General features: G+C 47.2%; 2 protein-coding genes across 2 annotated transcripts in view; one reads left to right on the forward strand and one right to left on the reverse strand.

Annotated features, from left to right (window-relative positions):
• LOC131268126 (high affinity cGMP-specific 3',5'-cyclic phosphodiesterase 9A) overlaps nucleotides 1–8,556 on the forward strand; it is a 39,397-nt gene extending 30,841 nt beyond the window's left edge. Inside the window, exons 5-9 of the mRNA XM_058270800.1 lie at nucleotides 904–1,011; nucleotides 2,546–2,672; nucleotides 2,745–3,040; nucleotides 3,116–3,368; nucleotides 4,173–8,556. Coding sequence (XP_058126783.1) covers nucleotides 904–1,011; nucleotides 2,546–2,672; nucleotides 2,745–3,040; nucleotides 3,116–3,368; nucleotides 4,173–5,960 — 2,572 coding nt within the window. The 3' untranslated portion in view covers nucleotides 5,961–8,556. The remainder of the gene's footprint in view (nucleotides 1–903; nucleotides 1,012–2,545; nucleotides 2,673–2,744; nucleotides 3,041–3,115; nucleotides 3,369–4,172) is intronic.
• Nucleotides 8,557–10,647: 2,091 nt separating this feature from the next.
• On the reverse strand, nucleotides 10,648–12,135 carry LOC131271831 (estradiol 17-beta-dehydrogenase 11-like). The gene is made up of 5 exons (XM_058273389.1): nucleotides 11,779–12,135; nucleotides 11,318–11,494; nucleotides 10,987–11,243; nucleotides 10,790–10,918; nucleotides 10,648–10,720 (listed from the first exon to the last, which is right to left on the reverse strand). Exons 1-5 carry the CDS (start codon nucleotides 12,133–12,135, stop codon nucleotides 10,648–10,650), a joined length of 993 nt encoding a protein of 330 aa, XP_058129372.1.
• Between the last annotated feature and the right edge of the window lie 815 nt (nucleotides 12,136–12,950).

Raw genomic sequence — 12,950 nt, forward strand, 5'->3', positions numbered from 1 at the left:
GATAAATCGAAAGCTGAATAGTTCCCCAACGCGGGGACAAACTCAGGGATGGCACAACAACAAGTCAAATGCACAACGATAACGTGGACCGTTAAATTTAACTACCTACGGTCAATCGGGCAATGAGGTTGAGGTGAACGCATCGGTGCACCTCGGTTAACCATCCCGGCAACAATCTCCCGGCCCTTCCGCATCGATCGTTAAATATCAATACGAAAAAACACGACTAGTGGTAGCGCAAAAAAAAAACGCGCACATACAAACACTCGTTGTTGACTGCACAAATTGATTGAACCATTTGTTTGTCCAATTGGAAGGATTCATTTCATTTCCATCCGACGCCGCAGGCCACCCTGGGCTAGTGGGATCCCTCGTACCCAACGTTCCTGGGAGTCCGATGTATCCAATCCTCTATCCAGCAAAATTGTTGCCCTTTCCAGGCTGTTACGTTTCGAGTTTCCATTTTGCATTTGGCCCGTTCCGGGAATGGGTCATTCGGTTTGATCAAGGCAGCTCCGGTTGCACGATGCACGTCCTTACTCCACATTTGAATCCTTTACCGAAAACCCTTCTAACGTTGCTCACAGTGAAAAACTCGGATTGGTTCGGTTTTTGCGTACTGAACACGACAACACAACACCATGTGCAATATATCCCCTTCCACGCTGTGGAGATCACATTTATCGTTGCCATTTTTCAATGACCCAACCACTTCGTCAGTTCCCTCAACCCAAATCTGGGACCAACGGTGATTCCGGTCAGGAGGAAAACAATCCTCTGCTGTGCCAATCGTATCGTCTGCTAGTTATATGCCACACCCGACTGCTGCCGGTGCACTCCAAACACTCTTCCTTTCCCTTGATCTAACATGCTTTTTTCTACTTCTCCCCTCCATCGTTGTAGGTACAATGACATTTCACCGCTGGAAAACCATCACTGCTCGATCGCGTTCCGATTGCTGGAGCACCCGGAATGCAACATATTTCGCAACATGAGCAAGGAGATGTTCAAGTAAGTTTTGGGGATCAACTGTGGTGGGGTGGTGGTGGTGGTGGGATTTGATTTAGGATGAGGAAAATCACGGGGTACAGCAGAGAAGCAACGGATTGGAGAGTATCACCTCACGATAGCTTTATGGCGCTATTGGATGTGGAACAGTTGTTTGCTAAATTATTCCACTTGGCCAACTGGAGCAAACAAGCAGTTTGATTGGTTTGATGAACTACCTTTGGATGTATGTAGCTTTGCGTTTTGTCGTTCAGTAAACCATACATTGATTGTACATCGGATTAATTCATTCTAACCATTCAATGTCAATGGTTTTAATTTAGTGGATTGAGCTATTAGTTATCTCTTTTAAATACCGCATGGTTTACGATAGATATCGTAACTGTCGTATCATTATTAAGCGTATCCTTGAAGTAATTAGTCAAATGTAAAATTAATTGGATTATTGGATCGAGGATTGTAAAATTCGGAGTGCTAATTGGCATTCATTTTATCTACAACCACAGTTTTTTTTTCAGCGCTGTGACTTCGAAATGGTTTCGCTAATTATAGCATTTGTTTTGAAAGCAAGAGGTCTGTCGTGTGACGTTATCATGACGCTCTTTGTATCACCAGCTAAGTTTATGTAAATTCAGTCACTATCAGATATGTGCCTCAAAGATATTTGTGTTCAAAAAGCCGCAACTCCACAACACCATAGGGCGTATGGTAGTTCGCTGGAAGGGAAAATTAATTGCAACCTCATTATGCCTCAGCACACCGAGGTCAATCCGGTGAAAACTGTCTCCGGGCAAACGCAGCCCGTACTGCGCAGCTTCTGAAAGCTTCCCAAACCTTCCGCCTGCTTGGTGATGTATATACACAGTGCAGCCCCACCCCCTCTGCTTTGGTGAAGCGATCCGATGCGTACGAATCCGGTTTCGCGTCTTTCCGCCAATTCCGCAGCGGCTGCCGGGGCGTTGAAGACGAACGGATATAATTGGTGCGACATCTAATGATGATTAATTGATGGCGTCTACGCGTCGACAACGTACGGTTGGTAACCGGATCTATCGAACCCTTCCATCACTTCCACTGGTTTCCCGTCTTACCGTGCGGGATGATCGGTGCCTCGGTGTAATCGAGAGTAATTGAAAGTGAGATTGTACCTGGCACGTCCCCATGGTTGGAACGTACGGTCCCAGAGGCGACGCCACTGTATCGTTTTGACACTACGGCGACCACGAGTTCACCACGAGCTCATACTCATTAACTCTCGCGGGAGGTGGGGGAAATAATTGCACCTTCGACCGAAAGACTGAGGAACCGAGCAGTGGCAAATCGCTGCGCCAATCGTTCCGGCCGACTAAATGGCGCCAATCAGGCGTCTGTGATGGCACGATCGACGGGACGGGTCGGGACGGGGCGGGGCGGGAGAGAACGTGCAGCTGGGAGGCACCGTTTTGCATCACAATCGTGACCACTCACCCCGTGATGGATGTGATTTGTGTTGATCGATCTCCATCGTTCTCTTGTTTGTTCGATTTCTTTAACACAGGGACGTCCGCGAAGGAATTATCCGGTGCATATTGGCCACCGATATGGCCCGTCATAACGAAATCCTCACCCAGTTCCAGGAGGCTACCCCTAACTTTGACTACACCAACAAGGTTCACACCAATCTGGTAAGTCAAGTGTAAGCTGTCACCGATCAGTTCTTGAACGTACGATCACTAACACGTGCTTATTTCTTTCAGCTTTGCATGGTGCTGATCAAGGTGGCGGATATTTCGAACGAAGCCCGTCCGATGGACGTCGCAGAACCGTGGGTCGATCGGTTGCTGCTGGAGTTCTTCGCCCAGAGTGCGGCCGAAAAATCGGAGGGTCTACCGGTGACACCGTTTATGGATCCGGACAAGGTGTCCAAGCCGGGTAGTCAGGTGCGCTTCATTGGGCTGGTGTTGTTGCCACTTTTCGAAGCCCTCGGTGAGCTACTACCGGAACTGACGGATCTTATCATCACGCCGGTGCGAGTTGCCCTCGATTATTACAAGTAAATTCAACCGTAAACTCATCCCGCGAAATGGAAGTAGAACCCTCAAGCATTTTGTTTTACTGTTTGTTTCAGACGTCTCAACGATGCCGCCAACAGGACCCGCCGGTCGATCGCCGAAGCGGAAGCGGCCTCCTCCGAGAGCGGCGGCTCGCCCCAGCTGCCCCGCTCCCAGTCCGGCATCAGCGTCAAATCCCGACGTAGTATTCCCTCGCAAAAGTCCGCCTCTCGAACGTCTGTTGATGAGCCTATTTTAATTGCAGCGGAACTACACGACCTTCCGGAGGGCAGCGAAAGTGGCGACTCCGAGACGGCCACCGAAGTCGACGTAAGTGAGGTCCATGCGCACCACCACGCCCGGGTCGTCTCGTGGTGAGGTGTTGATTGCTCGAAGAAACAAAAAAAGCCAAACCACACACTCACTCTTGTTGCGTTGCGGCATCCTCTCGCATCCACGCACGGCCACTCGCCACGGTGACCAAGTGTGCCCGTTTTCTAGTGGGTGTTTTGCGTTTGCTTTCCACACCACACGATCACATCACACTTTCGTTATGGTTTTCTTCTGTTCTGTTTTGCATCCATTCTGCTGCTTTTTAGAAAAAAAATGATGGATGCGCTGGAAATTGAATCTTTCTTTCACCTTCGCATAGAGAATATTTGCCTCAGCAAAAACGCGATTAGTTTTCTCCATTTTTAGATTTTATACAGTAGTTGATCATATCAGAAAATCATCACAAAATAGCTAGGAGATGTTTGTTTCATATTCTACGATCTTGCCAAATCGTTTCCTTGCCTGGAGTAGTGGCTGTACATCACCACCATGCTTGCACTACAGTTGTGGAAAATCAGTTTGCATAATAGAAGTAGCGACGACGCGATGGAAAACACGATTACAGTTGTATTAACGTATATTTCTTTCTCTTTTCAAATGCCTACGTTACTTGTGCGACGCGGCCTACTTATTTCTTCCACCGTTCGAACCGTTCATACCGCTAACAACAACGATCGTACATCGAAACCATCTTCGGCTACTCAACGAACGAAACAATCTCATCGTATCGCGTTTAACGAAATTGGTTACACAATACTACGTCACTCATACGCTCGAAAAAATGAAACAAACGCACGCCAGGTGGCGGAAAAAACGGCCAAGTTCAAGGTTGACACGGAAAGCATCCACCGCAAACAGTCGCACCCGAACTCCCGGAAGGGTAGCCGCGAGAAGCGCCCCTCGATGATCGGTGAATACTACACCACAGGTACGCGCACCCGTGGCTCCCACGGCAACATACAGCATACTAATAATCGCACGTATTTTGGTTCGAATCGCGCCATTAGCCTAGACCAGTACAGTAACAACCGGCGCATGTCGGACGGCGTCCCGATACAGACGGTCCACTCGGATAACAGCGTGCTGTACTACCACCACCAGCGGCAGCACCGCAGTCTCGACCACGACACCATGTGCTCGTCGTCGGACAAGAGCACCAGCCTGAACAGCACGCACGAGGCCCCCGGACGGGGACACGAGGACAGCGAAAACATGAACCTCAACGTGCCTCCGAGCACCGGCAAACGGCTGGGCAAGCTGTTCGGCAGTGGAACCACGGCAGCCACCGCCGCGGCCAATCTGAAAAACAATAACGGTGGTGGTGCCGAGGGGGCCGGCAAAGGTGGTGGACCTGCGGTTGGAGTTACGCCGGCGCAGACAAGCTCCGCGGGCAAACACTTTAGCCGGATGCTCAGCTTCAATCAACAGCAAAAGCTCGACAAACTGCGCAACAACAACAACAACCAAAGCAAGAACAATAACAACAGCAACAATAACAACAACAACAACAACAACAATATTAGCAACAGTAAGAACAAAAACAGCAACCTAGTGAACAGCAGCAGCTACGCCGTGCGACAACCGAACCTAGCGGCTGGTGGTGTTGGTAACGATATGGTAACGTCGGGAGCAGCGGGAGGTCGAGTACGGCAAGAAAGTATTGGCAGTGGAGGCGGCACCACTGGTGGCGTTGGTGGCGCTGGTGGACTCGATGGGACCATTTCCGGGAGTGTCGGCGTAGCGGATGGTGGAAGCGTAGACGATCGAGGAGGAGGAGGAACATTTGGAGGCGGTGCAACGACGGGAGCTACGGGTGTTTCGTCTACGTCCGGATCGAAGTCCTTCATGTCCCGGCTACGTCAGCTAACCGGTCGGCTTAGTTTCAGCTTCGACTCGAAGGAATCGAAGAAGCTGCATCTGATCGCGTCCGGCGCGGCACATACGACAGCGGTAACGACAGCAACGACAACGACTGCGGCGACAATACCGATGAAACATGCCGATCACCAGCGATCAAAGTTGACGATCACGAAAGGCCACCTTCTGGAGGGTTCGCGTACGGTCGACATCGGTGGACCGGTCGCAATCTGTGGCGGTCCGGGTATGACGATCCAACAGCAACAGCATCAGGGAGCAGCCCTCGGTGTCGGGGGGGAATCGTTCTATTCTGGTGGGCCGGTGGTCATGAGTCAACCGAAATCCATCTCACCCATCCTGATGCAACATCGTCACAGTGAGGTGCTCGGTTTGGGCGGGGTCGGAGGCTCAGCCAGAGGACGCGCGTATAGCTTAGATGTACCGATCGGGGGACGCAACTGTTGCCGAAGTCTCTCCGGTAGTACGACCGGTGGTGGAGCCGGTTCAAGCTGTGGCGGAAGCCACAAGAGTCTCACCTTTTCGCTAAACAACAAGTCCCTGAACGAGGACAATGATGCGGGCAGTTTGGCGCTAGTTTCGACTGATCGTAAATCGAGCTCCGTGGCACCGATGCGCAACGGAACCGACCCTTCGTTGTTGCTCCTGATGGACGATCCTTCCACCTCGTCCGTGGGTGGTGGCAGCAAACCGGGTGGAGGGGAAGGAATTTGACAACAACAGCAACATCCCCAGCAGCAACATCTTTACCAACAGATACATCACACAAATTCCTCCTACGAACCATCACTACAAGGCATCCTGCTCACCTCGACCTCACTTCAAGCCGACTCACCGTCACAATCCCACCAACATCTCGGGCCGGCAGTAGTCGCATCGGGAACTCGCGGTGCTCGGCCCTCGGTCGACTCGGACCGGCGGGCACCATTTGCCGAATCCGAATCCATCTCGTCCAAGCACACGTCCGCGCTGGTGAGCTACTGGATCTGTCTCACCGAGCGGATGAGCTCACTGATCTGCAAGTGCTGCGAACGCACTCTTCCACCGGCGGAAAGTGTTTAGTGTTTACCCGGAAACCGAAACGATTTAATCTAGTTTTTGGGAAAAGAAAACCAAAATCCACTGGTAGAAAGGGAGCGATAGGGCTTTAGGTAGACGCGGCAGGTGAGTGGCTCACGTATTGGTGGTGGTGATTTGGGAAACATTTGATCCGGACAGGACCTGACCAACCCCCCTAGCCCTAGCCTCACGGCATGTTTTAGCTCACGTGGAAGCGAGGTTTGAAGTCGTAACGCAACCAAGCTTTAGCTTTTTATCTACTAGACCATCACTGTAAATATCTACGAATGTTTTGTTTGAACGATGTAGTAAATTCGAAATTATGTTTTAATCTATCATATTCAATAGTTCCTTGTTTTATTTTATTTATAAAAATACTGTTTATTTCTTTAAGTTTGTAGTAATTCTATGATCACAGTGCTTAGAGAGCCTAATGGCTGGTTTATCAATCGTTCTGCAACAATGCGCGGAGACAGTTGTGGACGGAAACAATAAATATATTGCCAAACGTTAGGACATTAGTAAAAGAATTCGACAAATGATACTATTAAAAAGATAAATATGGTTCCCATTGTACGGGATAGCGAATACGATAGACAGCAGTACATAACCTAGCGATAGCGGGACGGGCCATGGGGCAGGTAGAGGGCAGCCACCCACCCCTTCGATATTCTAGCTTCACACTACAACAAACTACAGCCCAGGAACAGATCTGCTAATGAAACATATCACTACACTTACCTTCCGATCGAACCATTACATGCGTTCCCAGTTTTTCTACCGCGATCAGTCGCGTCCCGCTTGGACGAGAACTCCCGTTTTTCTACTGACCACAATTTTACACCAACTGGAGACTGTAAACTGAACCAAAAACCCAAACTTACTGCAGCAGTAGATGAAAAGAAACTCAACTCAACGCGGTCTAGCCAAAACTGAAGGCTTTGTAAATTTAAAAACCGATCGTAGACGAGGACGGAATGTTATAGAGACAAAGCATTGTTGGCAGTGGTAGTGGCAAACCCGAATTTATACGGATGAGAAGCCAATCAGAAAGGTAAAGTTGATGGTTCATCAATTCAAGTTAAGTAGTAGGAAAGTTGCATAGGACGTTTAGCAAAGAATTCCGCAGAAAATGTGCAAACAGGATTAAAAACGCTTTGCTACAACAATCCCCTGCTGGTGCGACAAGCTCCAAGACAAATAGAACTAATCGTAATAATCAATGCGATAGATAATTCCTTTCCCTGGTTGACCGAATGCTTGTTAGCGTTACTAATCCGAGCTTCTTCTATCCTTACCGAAGACTGTATGCGAGTGCCACTGTGAGAACAAACAAGTGCATCAAACAAATCAATTAGTGCATTTCCGTATTCTTTGGCGTATCTTCATCATCCGCACTTTGTTTTCGTTTTGGTTTTACTTCTCTGTCTCTCCTACTCTCCCAAATGGAGTAACCCACAACGAACGTGGTATCGATTTTATGACACAATCGGAAAGTTGAAATTGGAAAGTTTAAAGTGCACAACATGTTGTATTAAATCACAAAGAGGATCAAACATTTAAAGAAAATTGTAAACAGTATATGAAACAAACATATATGAGGGTGATATGGAAAAGAATGAAACGAAAGACAAGAGCATGGAAAGCATAGAGAATTTGGGCGAATGCGAACGGTATCACCTAGATGTATGATATTATTAGATATGACTAACAATCATGTTGCAGGCGACATTATAAATAATAATAAAACAAAGAAAACCAATTGTCTACTCAATGCTTACAAATGCGACGTATTTATGTGTACGATAAAATCAAGATAGAGAGAAAAAAGAAAAACAACCACACACACAATAGCGATTGCCTGCTCATATTTGGAAACATTACACTACACTAGCCGCAAACGAAAGTCCGTTACAGTAGAAATAGCAAAATGTTGTTCGATAGATATTATGACCACCGTATGACCATCATCGACTCCCAAAAACCGCCCACCTCTGGCACACTTTTGTCCAGCGCGGGAGAAGCAAATAGAGGAATGCACAACAACAAGCAGACGCAAATGCATATTAACTTCTATTTCTATTGCTCTCTAGCTTGTAGGATTGATTTGGCATGTCCTATGTATATCGCGCTCGTTGTCATTTGACTTTTCTGCTCTATTTTATTTGTATTTATCATTTCCCATGTCTGTATTTATTTTTTTACGTTGTTTTATGTAAAAAAAAAAGTCATTGCCGAGAAGTGTTTTGATTTCCTCAAATTTGAAGATTCATGTAACGATTTTATTCCGAACAAACACTGTGCGCGCTTAGTTTCACGGAGTTGGCTGTGTAAACTTGAAAGTCCGTTAATAATCCCACCTGACTGACCTCCTAGGTGCAATTTGGGCTCGCTGAAAAACAAACAATTCAACAAACAAACGGCTACTTGGATGGAAAAAAAAAACAATGCTTCGCAGCAAACCCAATGAAACAATCAATCCTTAGTTCGTGGAAAGTGGGCCCAATCCACCCGAAACGATACGGCATGCGGAACGGAACGGTGGCCAAACCGTTTGAAAAAGTTGAGTATAAACGTTAAAGCACAGTTGTAAAGGTATCGCAGCATCACAGCCTCACATCGTAAGCCATCGTGCACCGTAGTCTAGGATCTCAAAAATGTCAAATTAGCGTACGAAAGAGTGTTTTCCACGAGGCATGTGTGTGTGTGTGTGTGAATTTGGCTGGCGGTAGCAAATCATCGACCTGCCGATGCGATGCCCAGAATAGAAATGTTTGCACAAACTGCCACGATATCCGCGTAGGAAAGGAAAGAGCGAACGGCGTGATATGTCATGTGCCATTAGTGATCTTATTCCCATAAAACCAATGAAAGGGAGCAATGGTGACGAAAGCCATCTGATGGAAAATAAAATGATGGGACCCCATTCTGAACCCCCGTAAACCGTCACCCGCCATCGTGGGGCCATGCGTGCTGGCGTAATGTTTTCGAAATGGACCAATAACAGCAAAGATAACACAGATGATCCGTAGACTTTTGGTGTAGAGCTGGTTGGAGGTGGAGATTTAGGAAGGACAAACTATTTAGCAAAACCTAGACAGAAACTGGGTGGAGGGAAGTAATTGCTGTAAATAAACTCAATCGGCACACTATAAACCTGCCATACTATCGCTTGTGGGGCGGGCGGGAAAGTTAGCACCGTATCACAAAAGGATATCATTCGTAGGCATTAGCAGACTATCACTTCTCTCACGTGTGCACACCCCCTGATCAACGCCTGTGTCGGCCACTGTGTTCGACCCTTTAGGAAAATTCGTGTCATTATTGTGAAGGCATAGAGCATAAACGTTTGTATAAGTGTGTGTGTTTATGTAACTCTTGGAGTCAACAGCGGTGCATCCCACCCCCCCGGGGATGTCCTTGCTGTTGCTTAGCAACTTAAGTGTGTTGGCTACGAGCCACTGGTTCTTTACGAAGGAAAAGTCTCTCAACGACTCTCTTGAATGCTGGTAGCACTAGCGAGCAGATATTTAGACTAACGATCGTGCTGTGGAAGGAAACCAACCCCAATGGTGTTTAGAAGCTTAAAACCTTCATTGGAATGATCAGCAGTTGGAAGCCACACACACAAACACGCGACGGGGGTAAACTTCTCATAAATGAATAAGAAATTATTCGCCAACCAAATAATAATTACAACAGTATATGAATTGAAGGCAGTGGATCTGAGTGTAGGAAACGATTGCCCCCACAGGCTGGGCCTGATCTTGTTTTGTGTGTCTGTGTGTGTGTGTGTGTGTATCGTTGGAATAAGGGTATGTGAAAAAGTGGAAAAGAAAAGCTGCACTCCCCTCCTGTGTGTAGCCCCCTGTGGTGGTGGCATGCGATTTGAGGCCGAATGTTATTAGGAAGATTTTACTGTAAAGACGCTCCTACTATTACGACGCAGAGTACTGTAAAACCAAGAAGAACGGACCGGAGAGATGTTAAGCAAACGGAGCCTACGGAGGTGACAAGCGGAAGACTATGAACGTTACGTTATTACTAGCCGAAAACGCGCGCGGCGGAGGAACTAATTAACAAATATACTGAATCTGAACTGGATGGAATTATCGAGAGAAAATAAAAACTATAGATGTAATACAAAGTGGAAAGCTGTCCTCCCCGATGGTAGTTTGTTGAGTTTCCTATCCGAAAACTAGTCGCGTAGGACCATCCGATCGTCAATCGAATCAACTACAGGCACGCGAATCAAGTTTCTTCATTGTTTATTTGTTTTATCATCATCTTAACGGTAAATGATACATATTGCAGCTAAACTTTTGGTCAGTCTCAAGGGTATTCAATCTAAAAGTTTAACTTCACCCTGCGCCAATGTTTTCGTTAGCAATTGTCGTACCTTGATCGGCATGTTCCTGGAAACCGGACAATCATAATAAAAAAAAGAGGATTTTATAGAACTCATCGAATGTCTCTAAACTTACTCGAAGATGGCCAGCAGGTAGGGTTTCACTGTTTCTGGCACCACAACCTTGCGCTGGTTGGTTTTGATCGCATTTACAACGGTCTCTCCTAATGCGCTCGGTTCGTAGATCGGAAGACGAGTAAGTCCGCTGGAAGGCCAGAAGGTGTAGGGATAATCAATGTTGTAAAAATTATTTAGTCTGTTTTAGGTACTTACGAAGAGGCCTTCAGCACACTGATGGCCTGTTTGCGTGTGTTAAAGGCCTGCGGGAAGATGGTCGTAGTGCGCACGTGCTCCGACTGTCCGCGCAGGTACAGATCGTCCTCGAGGGCATCCATAAAACCGCGGATGGCAAACTTGGTCGTGGCGTACGTTTTCGCCCACCCGGGCGCAACGTAACCAGCGAGCGAACTGATCGCCACGATGTGACCCTTTCTCCGGCGGACCATGCTGTCGATGAAGACTTGTGTCGTCTGATGGAGAGAAGGAGTTTGTGTGAAAATATTTCCTCGGTTCTTCCCTGGCTACAAGGGATTTTTGTACTTACCCAGAATCCGGAAAGTACGTTCACTTCCATGGTACGTTTGCAGTGCGAAGGCAAGCCGTCCTGGGAGAAGCTTGTGGGAAGTATTCCGGCATTATTGACCAGGATGTCTACCGGGCCGAGGTCGCGCTCGATGTCCCGTCCAAGCTGCCGCACGGCTTCGTAGTCCGATACATCAACCTTTAAAATAATTCAATTTAAAACCATGTTTAATAATTTCTTTTGTAAATTGACCTTTCGTCCCGTATGTCCAACACGTAAAACATTATTCATCAACTGCGTTCGGCAAGTAATTACAACCCAGCGATTACGATTCAGCGAAATACTATAGCAACACGTTGTCGACGTGACGTCTCCAGAAATTATCTCCCGCGACCTTTGCCCAACACCAGGAGAGCCAGGAAAATCAGTCTACCGATAACCCGTCATCGATCACAGCACAAGCGAATAGATGTCTGCCATACCTTATATGCCACGGCGGACACATTGTAGCGGCGCAGTTTGGCCACCGTTTCCCGCCCGTTCACTTCGTCCACATCCGCCACGGCCACGTTGCAACCCTCCTTCGCCAGTGCGATCGCAATCGCTTGCCCGAGTCCGTTCGCACCGCCCGTCACCAGAGCCGTCTGGCCGGAAATGTTCTTGGCGGGCGGGGCCACAAAGCACCCGACCAGTGCCTCCCACCAGAGGGGCACGGATTCGAACAAGAACAGCACGACGTTGAGCACCAGCTCGAACAGTTCCCGGGCACGCTGGACGCTCGTTTTTAGCGGAACCGGATCGGCCCACCGGTACGGGCTAACGTCAGCGTTATCGACCATTGTTTCTGCCGTAAACTTCCTCCGTTCCCAAATTCCAACAAACAAACACTTCACAGTTGATCCGGAACCACCGGAGAGGAAAAATAGCTCACACGGAACCAACCGACCAAGGGCAACTGAATGCGTGCATTAAACGATACCGACGTTTCGGACTTTCGGGGTTGAACCAAAATTCGAACGGCAATCTTATCCAATCGAACGCCACTAATCGAACCAGTTAGATAACGTGGCCCTTCGACTGCCACCGTCCGGCGGATTGGCCCCGGATTGATTGTTGAATGATTATTTTTTGTCGCTGATTTTGTCATGTTCAACCAGTGCTTGGAAAGGGATACACCGAGAAGGGGGTCTCAGGTTGCAATTACATATCACCGACGTGTTGATAACACATAGCGGACGATGAAATCGGTTATAACTAGTTTCGGTAGAAAGGGTTCGGACTTGAATGAGGTTAAACATTGGTTTAAGCATTTGCTGCCCAATTATTTTCCAGAAAATAAATATAGTATAATATTTAATTCAAATAAAAAATCAACTCAATACTCGATATGATTTTTGATCCATTATTATCCACAACTATTTAAAACTTAACTGTTTTTGTGCTCATTTAAAAATGAGTAGTTAAAATATTAGAGACCTTCATAATAAAAGCATTTTTCCTAATTCAATAGTTGGTGATTTAGGCAACTAAAATTAAATAGGCTTATCAAAAACAACGTTCGTTTCACTTAAGTTTAAATAATAATCCTAGAACCTTTCCTTGGTTACGTGTTTGTAGCGTATGTATGAATATTTCGCCAAACAAAACGATCGCT

Source organism: Anopheles coustani, chromosome 3 (assembly GCF_943734705.1).
Source record: "Anopheles coustani chromosome 3, idAnoCousDA_361_x.2, whole genome shotgun sequence".
Taxonomy (NCBI): Eukaryota; Metazoa; Arthropoda; class Insecta; order Diptera; family Culicidae; genus Anopheles; species Anopheles coustani.

Excerpts from the sequence above, each read along its gene's own strand:
- LOC131271831 (XM_058273389.1), bottom strand. The coding sequence starts at position 12,135 with ATGGTCGATAACGCTGACGTTAGCCCGTACCGGTGGGCCGATCCGGTT. Across the intron at positions 11,495-11,778 it reads TGTCCGCCGTGGCATATAAG|GTTGATGTATCGGACTACGA; the intron begins GTATGGCAGACA and ends ATTATTTTAAAG. Across the intron at positions 10,919-10,986 it reads AGTGTGCTGAAGGCCTCTTC|CGGACTTACTCGTCTTCCGA; the intron begins GTAAGTACCTAA and ends CTGGCCTTCCAG.